This window comes from Salvelinus fontinalis, chromosome 13, assembly GCF_029448725.1.
Source record: "Salvelinus fontinalis isolate EN_2023a chromosome 13, ASM2944872v1, whole genome shotgun sequence".
Lineage (NCBI taxonomy): Eukaryota > Metazoa > Chordata > Actinopteri > Salmoniformes > Salmonidae > Salvelinus > Salvelinus fontinalis.
Genome location: NC_074677.1, coordinates 33,013,282 through 33,027,628, shown reverse-complemented (window position 1 = coordinate 33,027,628; position 14,347 = coordinate 33,013,282). Strand labels below are relative to the sequence as shown.

The 14,347-nt window shown below is 41.3% G+C and overlaps 1 protein-coding gene across 2 annotated transcripts in view; it reads left to right on the top strand.

Annotated features, from left to right (window-relative positions):
- Nucleotides 1–13,695, top strand: part of LOC129868444 (calmodulin regulator protein PCP4-like) — a 29,618-nt gene extending 15,923 nt beyond the window's left edge. The window contains exons 1-3 of one of the 2 annotated variants that reach the window (XM_055942431.1): nt 6,239–6,264; nt 6,388–6,436; nt 12,537–13,695. In XM_055942431.1, coding sequence (XP_055798406.1) covers nt 6,259–6,264; nt 6,388–6,436; nt 12,537–12,676 — 195 coding nt within the window. In that variant the 5' untranslated portion in view covers nt 6,239–6,258 and the 3' untranslated portion in view covers nt 12,677–13,695. Of the gene's footprint in view, nt 1–6,238; nt 6,265–6,387; nt 6,437–12,536 lie in introns of those variants that run through there. The other variant, XM_055942430.1, reaches the window with a different exon arrangement.
- Nucleotides 13,696–14,347: the final 652 nt, after the last annotated feature.

The window sequence follows — 14,347 nt, the reverse complement described above, 5'->3', positions numbered from 1 at the left end:
CTCAGTTTAGCTGGCCATGTTACAGCCTGAATCTCGGTGAAAGACTTTATGCTATGGTCTCAGTGGATCATGGCTGCTGTTGTTGTTCCTCTTTCTTCTATCTCCTAATGAGTGGCATTTCTGGAAATGGCTGTGCTGTGCTGCTTGGTGGCCCAGAAGGAGAATCTGTTGTTTTGGTTGTTGTTTTGGCTTGTGTTTATATATATATATTATGCCTTTGCCTGCATGCAGTGTAAAATTATAAATGGCGAGCTGGTGTGTTCAGTGTGAGTCTGACATAATGTTGTGACAGATGTCTCAATGTGTCTGCATGGCACTCCTGAATGACCATCAGCACTGCATGGTCAGGGAGTGTGACCCACAACCACAGGTGTTCGCCATATAAAGCCCGGCCACTGAGTTCAGGAGCTGGCCGCAAGCTCTTCCTCTGTAACCCAGAACGGGCGAAGACTGTTCACATTGATGCCTCAGCATCACTAAGCATTTTTTTAAATCTGCCCCCTCACCCCTGCTCTGCTCCGCTACCTTTCAGGGATGCTGAGTGTTGATATTTAATATTTTTAGGACCACATAGGGAAAGGAAAGGGGATACCTAGTCAGTTGTCCAACAATGTATTCATATACCAAGCTTATGCGACAGGGAAAAGTGTAGAGTAGATACAGTAAAACATGCTCTAACTATTTATCTTTTTCTACCCCTTCCTTTAACCTTTATTTGTCCTCTCATTTTAATGTGCAAAAGGTGTCGTAGTGTAAAAGCTTTGTTTGACTGGCTCTTGGTGCTGTATTCCTAAGTGTTTCACCGTAGCACCTTTCATTCATTCCTCTGATGGGGGGGTCCTCCAGTCATGAGGACTGTGTCCTAGGCTTTTATGTCATGAACATCTCTATTGAGACAGGTGGGTGTCCACCCCAAAGTGCTGCATGTCATGATGACAGATACCTGTCTCGATCAATGAGTGAGAAGACTTGAAATAGACACGATGGCGGAGCACATAATGTTGGATTACTTTATGGACCAAAAAAGGTTTTATTGTAATAACGGAGCTTTTTCTAAATTCAAACTGACCCCCTGCATCTGGACACGGACATTTTATGAGACTCCTGTTTCCCTGAATCGAGGACGAAGAAGGCATCACTAAGGTTGGTCAAATTCTCTGTGTTACACCAAACAGTACCTATCCTGTAACTGCCAGTAATGGATACGTTAAATATGGTTAAATTACATTATCTGGTGTAACAATCTGTTGCTAAAATAACTGGTGATCCGCAGATGATGGGAGAGGTGGTCATTATGAAATGGTCATTCCAAAGAAACATACAGTAAATTCAAGGAATATTTGTATATCTGTGTGGGGAGTCTTGTCATGATCAAACTGCCATTCAGCTCCTCATGAGTCATCTGCTTGAAATCGAGCATAATGTATAATCCTTCGAGAGGGATACAGTTCTGCTACAATGACACACGCAAGCAAAGGGATTCAGTTTTTGTATCTAGAATCCACTCCAGGAAGAAGCCCAGGCACTTTATATTTTCTGTAAGACAATAAACAATTATACTCTATTGTATAGTTTGAAAAACAGTTGAACTGTGCCAGCATAACATCAATATTAGGGTAGACTAGTTGAATATGCATGCATGTGCACAGGCATAGAGATTACAGTCACAATATCTAGCCTTATGGAATGAAATATGACATTCAAACTTTGCACAGTGACCAGACTGTACAAATGGTAGGTAGGTAGGCTAGACAATATTGACCTGCAGCCATGTCTATCAGGCATGCTTAGGCAAATATTTTTTACAGTAAAACCAGCTTCAGTTTCAGAGATTTACAACAGTAAATGATTGTTTATCCTTACCGATTGCTAGTTAACTTAGCTAGCTTGCTGGATATGCAATACTTGTTATTTACATCTGTTTAGAATCCTATCTTGCATCATGCCTAACATTTTGTGAGATAAAAGGGGAAAACACTCAGTTCTGCATCCAGGACAAGACCTGCAAAGAAAAAAAACAGGGAAAAGAAGTCAGAGGGTGTATGAGGATGTATCTTGTTGTGTGCCCACTTAAAGAGATTGTAGTGGTTCCTGGTACAGAATCCAGTATTTACCCCTACAGTAGTAGAGTGGCTCAGATAGGGACTGCGCCCCACATGTAACCCTATTTATTCTGGACAACAGAGTGATACAGACTCATCCCTTCATCTGACAGCGGCCCACACTTCGTTGCGCCTGTGTTTGGTATAATGAAATGGTAATGTGTGTAAAGCCGCCACAACACAATGAGTATGTGATCCATAATTATGTACTATATAGAATACATAATGAGGATTTGAATGGTTTGTTGATGATGTTGCTGGCAGGACTTTGACAAAAGCTGGCATGAGCGAGGGAACAATAATCATCAAGGAGCTAAGCCGAAGTGAGAGATGAGAATGTGAAAATGAAGGGGCCGTGACAAATTTTTCATTTGAAATTCAGTCATGGCGTCTAGATGCACATTTCTTTAATTTTTTTTACACATTTATTAGGCGCTGTTTAACAAAAATAGAGCTGAAAGAGAGATAAGAGCCTCACTGGAGATAAATAAATATAGAAAAAAGAGGAATAATGTGGGGAAAATGTGCCAGTCTGTTCAGAGTAATCCTCCTGAACATTATGACCAGCCTGGTTATGTAAGTTCTAACCGTATCCAGGCAGATAGAGGGGGAGGAAGGGAGGGAGGGTGTAGAGATTGGGGCATGCTCAAAGAGCTGATGCAATCCTGAATCAAGGATTCACCTCAAACTAATGTAGAGTAAGAGAAACCATCCTTTATGGTGATGGTTTTCATCACAGCCGCTCCCTATAACATCTGTTGGCCGCTGGTTGCGTGTGATTAAAGAGAAAACAAACAAACTATTACAGGGTCACCAATGACAATGAGCAACAACAGGATTAGAGCAGATTAGATAGCGATGACTGTTTCTGTATTAACCTCTGTAACCACTAGATATGTGTTGAGCAGCTCTACTATAAATCACAACAGCACCAGCGGAAAAAGCAATAAAAGTATCCTCTCCTCTCCAGTTGTGAAATGTGACTGACCGGCTCGATTCGGTCTTGTGTAGCAAAACCTGAAATTGTGTTTTTTACATTGGATAAAAGTAGAGACTCAGAGCTAGAAAATTATATACAGTTGAAGTCGGAAGTTTACATAGACCTTAGCCAAATACATTTAAACTCAGTTTTTCACAATTCCTGACATTTAATCCTAGTAAAAATTCCCTGTCTTAGGTCAGTTAGGATCACCACTTTATTTTAAGAATGTGAAATGTCAGAATATTGTTTAGAGAAAATGATTTATTTAAGCTTTTATTTATTTCATCACATTCCCAGTGGGTCAGAAGTTTACAAAGTACCATCTTTGTCCCCATGTGCAGTTGCAAACCGTAGTCTGGCTTTTTTTATGGCGGTTTTGGAGCAGTGGCTTCTTCCTTGCTGAGCAGCCTTTCAGGTTATGTCGATATAGAACTCGTTTTACTGTGGAAATAGATACTTTTGTACCTGTTTCGTCCAGCATCTTCACAATGTCCTTTGATGTTGTTCTGGGATTGATTTGCACTTTTCGCACCAAAGTACATTCATCTCTAGGAGACAGAACGCGTCTCCTTCTTGAGCGGTATGACAGCTGCGTAGTCCCATGATGTTTATACTTGCATACTATTGTTTGTACAGATGAACGTGGTACCTTCAGGCGTTTGGAAATTGCTCCCAAGGATGAACCAGACTTGTGGAGGTCTACAAATTATTATTTTTCTTGGCTGATTTCTTTTAATTTCCCCATGATGTCAAGCAAAGAGGCACCGAGTTTGAAGGTAGGCCTTGAAATACATCCACAGGTACACCTCCAATTGACTCAAATGATGTCAATTAGCCTATCAGAAGCTAAAGCCATGACATCATTTTATGGAATTTTACAAGCTGTTAAAAGGCACATTCAACTTGGTGTATGTAAACTTCTGACCCACTGGAATTGTGATTTAGTGAAATCTGTCTGTTAACAATTGTTGGAAAAATGACTTGTGTCATGCACAAAGTAGATGTCCTAACCAACTTGCCAAAACTATAGTTTGTTAACAAGAAATTTGTGGAGTGGTTGAAAAACTAGTTTTAATGACTCCAACCTAAGTGTATGTAAACTTCCACCTTCAACTGTATCATACACTACAGTTGAGGAGACAATGGGAAAGTGATTCTGCTTTGAATTTTGATGAACTTGCTACCCCGCTTTTGAAAAAATGGCCCTTGAATGATTTGGTACACCTACTGGAGACCTCTTCTTTGGCTACACCCATTCATCATGGTTCATATCCTCTTAAGCCTTAGCCCCACCCATCTCTTTAATGATTCATGTGAGGTCATGTGCTAAACAGTGAGTATGGTAGTGTACTAAACAACCAAAGATTTCAAGACTAAAGGCTGGTTTAAGACTACGTCTATCGACATGTCTGTAGACAGTTGTCGCAGTGACATCATGAACATTCTATTGTCGTCCGACAGCAAACTTGTCATTGTGGTACTGAAACAGTATAAACACAAAAATCAGCAGCTTGTTGGTCCAAAGTAGCATAACTGGTCTATTTTAACACCAATAAACCCATCCGTTTAAAAACGGATGTATACATTTTTCAATCTAGCAAATCAGGCAACTAAAAGCAACTTTCTAAAAAAAATGTTTTGGGGCAATTCTAGCTTGTTAGCTAGCTAGCTAACGTTAAGTTAGTTGGCTAGCCAGTTCAAATAATTACCATATCATATAGCTGACAACGTCTTAACTTCAGCTAATTTGTATTCATTATTACAGGAAAATAAACTCACAACAAGAACCTTATTTACAAGTGATTGGTGAGCTAATTGGTTCTGCGTGTGACTAAATAAAAGCAGGGCATTCTACTGGAGAACTTGGACAGAGTCTCGTAGGCCTAACGTTATATCCTAATTTGACTTTGGTGTTGTTCTTCACACTACCGTCTCTGATAAACACACACTATATTAAATAAAATCAACGTTTATTTGTCACATGCACAGGATACAGGAGGTGTAAACGGTACAGTGAAATGGTTACTTGCACAGTGGTGTCTTTTTAGACATGTAGCTAGCTAAACAATTAACCATAATCCCAACTCATAACGTTACTACCCTGCATGAATCTACATGTTAAAACTAACCAACTAGGTTCAATGTTAGCTAGCTAGCTAACATTAGGCTATACATAGTAATGCAAATGGCTCGGAGATATGAATAATATTACTACATATCATAGATGTAAAGTTAGCTAGCTAACAGAATGCTTTAACTTGCAATGATAACGGCTTTCTGACTAAATTGGAAATGTATAACATCTGAAAATGTACTTAGACTCTCTTAGCTAGACTCTCTTACCCATATACATGGATGAACCCTTCTCCCTCTCTGTCATGGATGCCATGGTTGTCCATAGTTTGAAGATGTAATCCGGAGACCGGTGTTTTATACAACAGTCTGTGTTCTCTTTTTGACTCCCTTAGCATTTGCAATCAAATGTCTGAACTTTCTCCTTAGCTATCATACTCAGCTTCCACTGGGCATTCCACTGATTTCAAAATTCGGTCCTCCAGAAAGTGGAGAGCCTTAGCAACATTTTTGCAGTTATTCGCGATATCGTTCAAAACTGAGCAGCTCATGTTACAGACAGGAAGAGACTGGAAGATCGAAACGTGGAGAGAGAAAGAAGGGGGGAGGAAAACAGAGGTAGAAATGGAGTGAGGGGGAAAGGACAAGAGATTGAGAGAGTAGGGGGGGTGTTAGTAGCATCACCATAGGGTGGTAGTAGCCTATGGTGAGCTACAGTATCAATCTCAGACCATGTGACAGAATATAACACAGACAGATGAGACCCAACAAGGAAGCTATCGCAACACCCCAGTGAATCTTTGTGAATTTTTCCCCACACCAACAGTGAGACAGATGGCAAAGCCTCGAAATTAGTTTTCCTTCCTCTGGCTTCTATACGAGAACTGAGGAAATTTGTTGTGTTTTCTCTCCTCAGCAGCCTGCCTAACATCAAAGCTGAGCTGCTGTGTTTGAAATTCATTGAAAGCCATGGATGAATAATTCAGGTAGTGATGTGCAGGATGGGGAGGGTGTTCCTCCGCAGAGCAGAAGTTTCTGCTGCTCAGCTGCTACTGTAGAACACACTCTTTCTCATGTACGGTAGTTGAAGCTCGCACATGTATGCATGTATGTGTTCAATTCCCACTTTTGAACCAGCTACCTTCTGGCTACTGGTCTACTTCAAAGCTTTGCCTTTATGTAAAATATTGAAGGAGGAATATTGATCACTTTCTTTATTTTTCTTTGCAGAGACAAGGATCTGGAGCCATGAGTGGAAACAGCAAACCTTCTGGACAAGGTGGGTAAAGGATTTATATAGGACAAATATGACAAAATACACAACATACTGTACAACCATACACCACGTAGACCTACTGTACTGTATAACTACTATCCTGCTTTCAAAAATTGTCTTGTGAAATTCATGACTGAAAACTCCATCCATGTTGGTACATATGAACACATTGAGTGAGAGTCCACAGTCTCCACTTCTACTCATGAAGAACTTAATGTCCAAAAACAGCAAAAACTGAGAAGCAAAGATGTCTCAGAACTTGACAGATAATGTCTTGACTAGCTCTCTTTTGTGTTTTTTAATGAAAGAAAAGACACCATAATTAAATAATAAATAAAGTATTTCGATCTACCTTGGGCACATTCAAGCCTGGGATTCACAGAAATAACTACTTTCAAAACTAGGGCATGGTATTGTTGTCATGATAATGTAATTCAAATCCCTGGAGTTAGAGACCGCAAAATTAGGCTTGCAGGATACTTGGCAGAATACTATGATATCCAGAAATGACATTAAATGTAGAATTCAGCTATACGGGTAAAGCGAATGTGACTAGATGAGAAATTGAATTGAAAGTCACACTTCAAATAGATTTTGGACCAAATAATTTACATTTTTCTCATTACCTCTGAAGTTTAAGTTTACAATAATGTTTACAATGTTTACAATAATGTACAATAATGTAGATTAGATAAATGTGATTAATTTAGTCATATATATATTATACATCCTTTTGGACATTTTTGCTGTTTTTTGACATATATATATATATACACTGCTCAAAAAAATAAAGGGAACACTTAAACAACACAATGTAACTCCAAGTCAATCACACTTCTGTGAAATCAAACTGTCCACTTAGGAAGCAACACTGATTGACAATAAATTTCACATGCTGTTGTGCAAATGGAATAGACAAAAGGTGGAAATTATAGGCAATTAGCAAGACACCCCCAAAAAAGGAGTGATTCTGCAGGTGGTGACCACAGACCACTTCTCAGTTCCTATGCTTCCTGGCTGATGTTTTGGTCACTTTTGAATGCTGGTGGTGCTCTCACTCTAGTGGTAGCATGAGACGGAGTCTACAACCCACACAAGTGGCTCAGGTAGTGCAGTTCATCCAGGATGGCACATCAATGCGAGCTGTGGCAAAAAGGTTTGCTGTGTCTGTCAGCGTAGTGTCCAGAGCATGGAGGCGCTATCAGGAGACAGGCCAGTACATCAGGAGACGTGGAGGAGGCCGTAGGAGGGCAACAACCCAGCAGCAGGACCGCTACCTCCGCCTTTGTGCAAGGAGGTGCACTGCCAGCGCCCTGCAAAATGACCTCCAGCAGGCCACAAATGTGATTATATATGTGGTAGTGAGGATTTCATGTAGTCTGGATTGCAGCTATACCCCTCTATACTGAATGCTCTCACCTAGGTGTTCTGAGACTAGACCTTCATCAATCATTGTTCCAGTGTCCCTGAGCAGCATACATCTCAGTCACCAGCTCCAACCAGTGGCATCAGTTCACCTAAACTTAGGGTATGGCAAAGTGGGATGTGAATTCCAAGGATTGAAGCTCAATTACTGCATTTCTACACAACTCAAACAAAACAATGAAAACAATACAAATAATGACTCCAGCCATAAGTCTGTGGAACAGCATATACAATGTCAACCACTACTTAACTTCATCATAAATTGACTAATTTACTTGGTGAATGGTGCATACAGTGCAGCGTGAAATAGATGCATAATACACGCTATCAAGTCACAACAGGGACGACTTCGAATGCCAACATCCATTTTAGGCTATATGACTGGAGACATAAGTAACATATTTTTTAATATGATACAAATTAGAAGCCTACTCTGCTGACACTGACAACCCACTGGGCACACACTGATTGAATCGACGTCATTTCAATGAAATTACATTGAACCAACATGGAATAGTCGTTGACTTGACGTCTGTGCCCAGTGGGAAAGATGATGCAGTGCCTTAGACCACTGCACCACTCGGGAGCCCATCTAGCCTGGAGGAGGAAATTATTGTCACCCCAAAAAACTTTCCAGTGGTACTGATCCAAGGACGCGCACTCACTGGGGATATGGCCGATGCGCTCCGCTGGTGACGAGGAGGAACGCTGCCATTCATTGTAGCCATTGGTGCTCTGTAGAGTTGCTGTTTTCTCGTGTCAATTAACTTGTGACATTCTTGAATTACTAATTTTACTAATAAAGTCAGCTTTTATAAACAAATATGATAGTCAATTTAAAAAAGGTTAAGGGGACAAGACTGTGTACATATCTGGCTGTGTTGGCAATATCACTACATATCCCATCGAGCCAAGCGGGGAGAGGTCACATTTCTAAGACCATCAGAAGCTTCCAGCTGACGCTAAGCCAATGAATCTCAAAACTGAACTTAGCTCGAACCAGTCATGACTTTTCACCAAATCAATCAATAATTTCCTGGTTTCTTTCCAGTGAATTTCTTAGTTCTTGATTGTATAACTACATGAAACAAAGATAAATATTTAAGGAGAGGGAATCGATATACAATCCCGAAATTAGCTGTAACTGTCAATAGTAAAACAATGCTTAAAACGATGTTTGAGTGAACCTGAATCCATAAAATGAATGGTGAAGTCTATTTCAGACACGGAAAACTCCTCCTCCTCACCAGACTATAAGATAGCTCTACTGTTCGCAGACATCTTGGGATAATCTACATTGTTCTAAGGGAGGCAGCAGAATACTGTTGGTGATACTGATTCTTACTGTTGGTGATACAGGTCTTAAGTTTCTTTCATAGGAAGACTAATAGTGCACGCCAGAGGTGAAGTTAATTCCATTTATAAAAACATGTCGGTCAATTCATGAATTGAAAACTGTAAAAAAAAAAATGATGCAAGGATGAAATGGAGTGACCCCAATTGTGGTAGACACAGCCATTCAGTTTGACTCCCCAGTTGCTCTATGCTATAATGGTGCCGGAGGGGAAGGCTGCCGTTTTACGGGCTCCTTACCAACTGTCCTATTGTGTTTGTTTTTTGGCATTGTTTGAAAACTAATTTTGTACATAATGTTGCTGCTACTGTCTCTTTGGACCGAAAAGCACTTCTGAACATTAGAACAGCGATTACTCAACTCGAACTGGACAAATCATTATGGAAACCCTAGACCCACTCCAATTTGCATTCCGCCCCAACAGATCCACAGATGATGCAATCTCAATCGCGCTCCACACTGCCCTTTCCCACCTGGACAAAAGGAACACCTATGTGAGAATGCTGTTCATTGACTACAGCACAGCGTTAAACACCATACTGCCCACAAAGCTCATCACTAAGCTAAGGACCCTGGGACTAAACACCTCCCTCTGCATCTGGATCCTGGACTTCCTGATGGGCCGCCCCCAGGTGGTAAGGGTAGGCAACAACACATCTGCCACGCTGATCTTCAACACTGGGGCCCCTCAGGGGTGCTTAATCCTAAACAATATCATAACCGCCATCGACAATACTGTGCAGTCGTATTCATTGAGCTGGCCAAGGCTTTCGACTCGGTCAATCACCGCATTCTTATCGGCAGACTCAACAGCCTTGGTTTGTCAAATGACTGCCTCGCCTGGTTCACCAACTACTTCTCAGACAGAGTTCATTGTGTCAAATCGGAGGGCCTGTTGTCCGGACATCTGGCAGCCTCTATGGGGGTGCCACAGGGTTCAATTCTCTGGCCGACTCTTTTTCTCTGTATACATCAATGATGTCGCTCTTGCTGCTGGTGATTCTCTGATCCACCTCTACGCAGACAACACCATTCTGTATACTTCTGGCCCTTCTTTGGACACTGTGTTAACAAACCTCCAAACAAGCTTCAATAACATACAACACTCCTTTCGTGGCCTCCAACTGCTCTTAGATGCAAGTAAAACTAAATGCATGCTTTTCAACTGATCACTGCCCGCACCTGCTAGCATCACTACTCTGGACGGTTCTGACCTAGAATATGTGGACATCTACAAATACCTAGGTGTCTGGTTAGACTGTAAACGCTCCTTCCAGACTCGCATTAAGCATCTCCAATCCAAAATTAAATCTAGAATCAGCTTCCTATTTCGCAACAAAGCCTCCTTCACTCATGCTGCCAAACATAACCTCGTAAAACTGACCATCCTACCGATCCTTGACTTTGGCGATGTCATTTACAAAATAGCCTCTACTCAGCAAATTAGATGCAGTCTATCACAGTGCCATTTGTTTTCTCACCAAAGCCCCATATACTGCCCACCACTACGACCTGTATGCTCTCATTGGCTGGCCCTCACTTCATATTCGTCGCCAAACCCACTGGCTCCAGGTCCTCTAAGTCTTTGCTCGGTAAAGCCCCGCCTTAGCTCAGCTCACTAGTCACCATAGCAACACCCACCCGTAGCACGCGCTCCAGCAGGTATATTTCCCTGGTCACTCCCAAAGCCAATTCCTCCTTTGGCCGCCTTTCCTTCCAGTTCTCTGCTGCCAATGACTGGAACGAATTGCAAAAATCACAGAAGCTAGAAACTCATATCTCCTTCCCTAACTTTAAGCATCAGTTGTCAGGGCAGCTTACAGATCATTGCACCTGTACATAGCCCACCCAACTACCTCATCCCCACATTGTTATATATTTTTTTCCCCTTTGCACCCCATTATCTCTACTTGAACATTCATCTTCTGCACATCTATCACTCCAGTGTTGAATTTATTTTGCCACTATGGCCTATTTATTGCCTTACCTCTCTAATCTCACTTCATTTGCACACACTGTATATAGACTTTTCTATTGTGTATTGACTGTACGTTTGTTTATTCCATGTGTATCTCTGTGTTGTTGTACGTGTCGCACTGCTTTGCTTTATCTTGGCCAGGTCGCAGTTGTAAATGAGAACTTGTTCTCAACTGGCCTACCTGGTTAAATAAAGGTGAAAAAAATAATAATACATAAAAAATACCCTCATATTCTCCCTGTTCACCCACGACTGCATGGCCAAGCACGACTCCAAGACCATCATTAAGTTTGCTGATGACACAACAGTGGTAGGCCTGATCAACGACAACAATGAGGCAGCCTATAGAGAGGAGGTCAGAGACCTGGCAGTGTGGTGCCAGGACAACAACCTCTCCCTTAATTTGAGCAAGACAAAGGAGCTGATCGTGGACTATAGGAAAAGGTAGGCCAAACAGGCCCCCATTAACATCGACAGGGCTGAAGTGGAGCGGGTCGAGCGTTTCAAGATTCTTGGTGTCCACATCATCAACAAACTGTCATGGTCCAAATACAACAGGACAGTTGTGAAGAGGGCATGACACCACCTTTTCCCCTGCAAGATTTGGCATGGGTCCCCAGATCCTCAAAGTTCTACAGCTGCACCATCGAAGCATCCTGGCCGGTTCCATCACTGCCTGGTATGTTAACTGCTCGGCATCTGACTGTAAGGCGCTACAGAGGGTAGTGCGTACGGCCCAGTACATCATTGCTGCCAAGCTTCCTGACATCCAGGACCTCTATACTAGGTGGTGTCAGAGGAAGGCCCAAAAAATTGTCAGACTCCCGTTACCCAAGTCATTGACTGTTCTCTCTGCTACCGCACGGCAAGCGGTACCAGAGCACCAAGTCTAGGACCAAAAGGCTCCTTAACAGCTTCTACCCCCAAGCCATAAGACTGCTGAACAACTAACCAAATGGCTACCCTGACTATTTACATTGACCCCCCCCCCCCCCTCTCCTTGTTTTTACACTACTGCTACTCGCTGTTCATTATCTATACATAGTCACTTTACAAATTACCTTGACTAACTTGTACCCCCGCACACTGACTCAGTACCGGTACCCCCTATATATAGCTTCATTATTGTTATGTCATTTTCTTGTGTTCATTTTTGAAAACTTTAGTTTATCTAGTAAATATTTTCTTAACTCTATTTCTTGAACTGCATTGTTGGTTAAGGGCTTGTAAGTAAGCATTTCACGGTAAGGTTTACACCTGTTGTATTCGGCGCATGTGACAATACAATTTTATTTGAATTGATTTTCTGTCGTAGTCTCTCACCATCTTTCCTCCCTTCCTTACAGATGACTCCAAGAAGGATGCTCCTGAGGAGGACTTTGCGGACATCGACATGAAGGCCCCTGAGACGGAGAAGGCTGCTGTGGCGATCCAATCACAGTTCAGGAAGTTCCAGAGCAAGAAGAAGCAGGAAGTGAAGTCCTAGAGTGGGCAGGACAGGGCCAGGCAGCTCTGTCTCCTATAAGCTGGGACTGTACCAATTGGGAGCTTGGTCTTGCATGTCAATCAAACCACATTGTTATGGACTCAACGGTGGGGGTGGGGTTAAAGAATCAAGGGATCACTGATATCTTTGTGAAAGTATTATGTGTAACTTATTATTAATTGCTGTGTCCATAAATTATGATTAAGTTCTGGATATATCTTGATCTTTCCTATGATTTTGCTTTTTTCGTGTTTTATTGATACTGGTACACTCTCTATATTGTCCAGTTGCTCTAGCAGTCCAAACCCTCAGTAGTACTCTCATATCTCATGTCATGTATGCTATAATATACACATTTGAACAGTAAAAAGCTGCTTAATAAGTAGGTTCGCTCGTAAAGCAATTAAGGAACTGGAACTAGGGTTTTATCACCCTCAGGAGGAGCGTGTATTCGTGATGATTGATCGTCAGATTCCAGTCATGATTGCATTGGCATTCTTTTCAGCTATGGCATCATAAATCGAAAGATTTTATTATCCTAGGAGGTCTGTTAATGTTTACCTCTCGCTGTGGAGTGTTTCCAGACAATACAGCTTGTTTTGTTTGATCCCTCCCAGCTAGCACAGCGCCAATTGTCTTTCATACCTTATGACTGAAGCATTTAGAATTGAATCAATGGGTCTAATTTGCTTTCCAATGTCTCCGATATCTCTCTGCAACTTGGCAACTAAATCTAGGACTTATTCCATTATTCATGTGAAAATTGTGGATCTTTTCTTTCTTCCTTGCGTCCCTTTAACATCAACGTCAATAGAATATTTTTTTTGTTCTGTTTTTGACTTTTTTTTACCATTGTTGTTTTTGATTGTGTTTCTATTGATCTTGTGATTTGACTCCCCATTGTTTCCTTTGAAGTCATTGCTCAAAACCAAATGAGTAGAATATACTGTACAATACCATCATCCTTCAGTAGACACCTTCAAATAATATATACTTAATAAATATCCCAAAGAGGTAAACATTGTGTCAGAAGTTATTTCTTAATATTGTGTTTGTTTATGGTCCCATATTAACATGTTATTAATTATTGTTATGTTTGATTATGTGGTGTCTGGGAGTTTTTGGGATCACTCGGTTGTAGAATAAAAAAGGATTTTCAACATGTCCTTATGGTAAGATAAGATAATACCAGATAAGTTAAGAGGCATGTTTTAAATGATTTAGGACCTAAATTCAAATTACTTTTAAAGTACACTATATACAGAGCATTCGGAAAGTATTCACACCCCATCACACCCCGTCCCGCATTTTGTTACGTTACAGCCTTATTCTAAAATGTATCTACACACAATGCCCCATAATGACAATTAATGAAATTATTGCAAAAAATATATATATAATAATAACTGAAATATCACATTGACATAAGTATTCAGACCCTTTACTCAGTACTTTGTTAAAGCACATTTGGCAGCGATTACAGCCTTGAGTGTTCTTGGGTATGACACTACAAGCTTGGCACACCTGTATTTGGGGAATTTCTCCCATTCTCTGCAGATCCTCTCAAGCTCTGTCAGGTTGGATGGGGAGCGTCGCTTCACAGCCATTTTCAGGTCTCTCCAGAGATGTTCGATCGGCTTCATGTCTAGGCCCTGGCTGGGTCACTCAAGG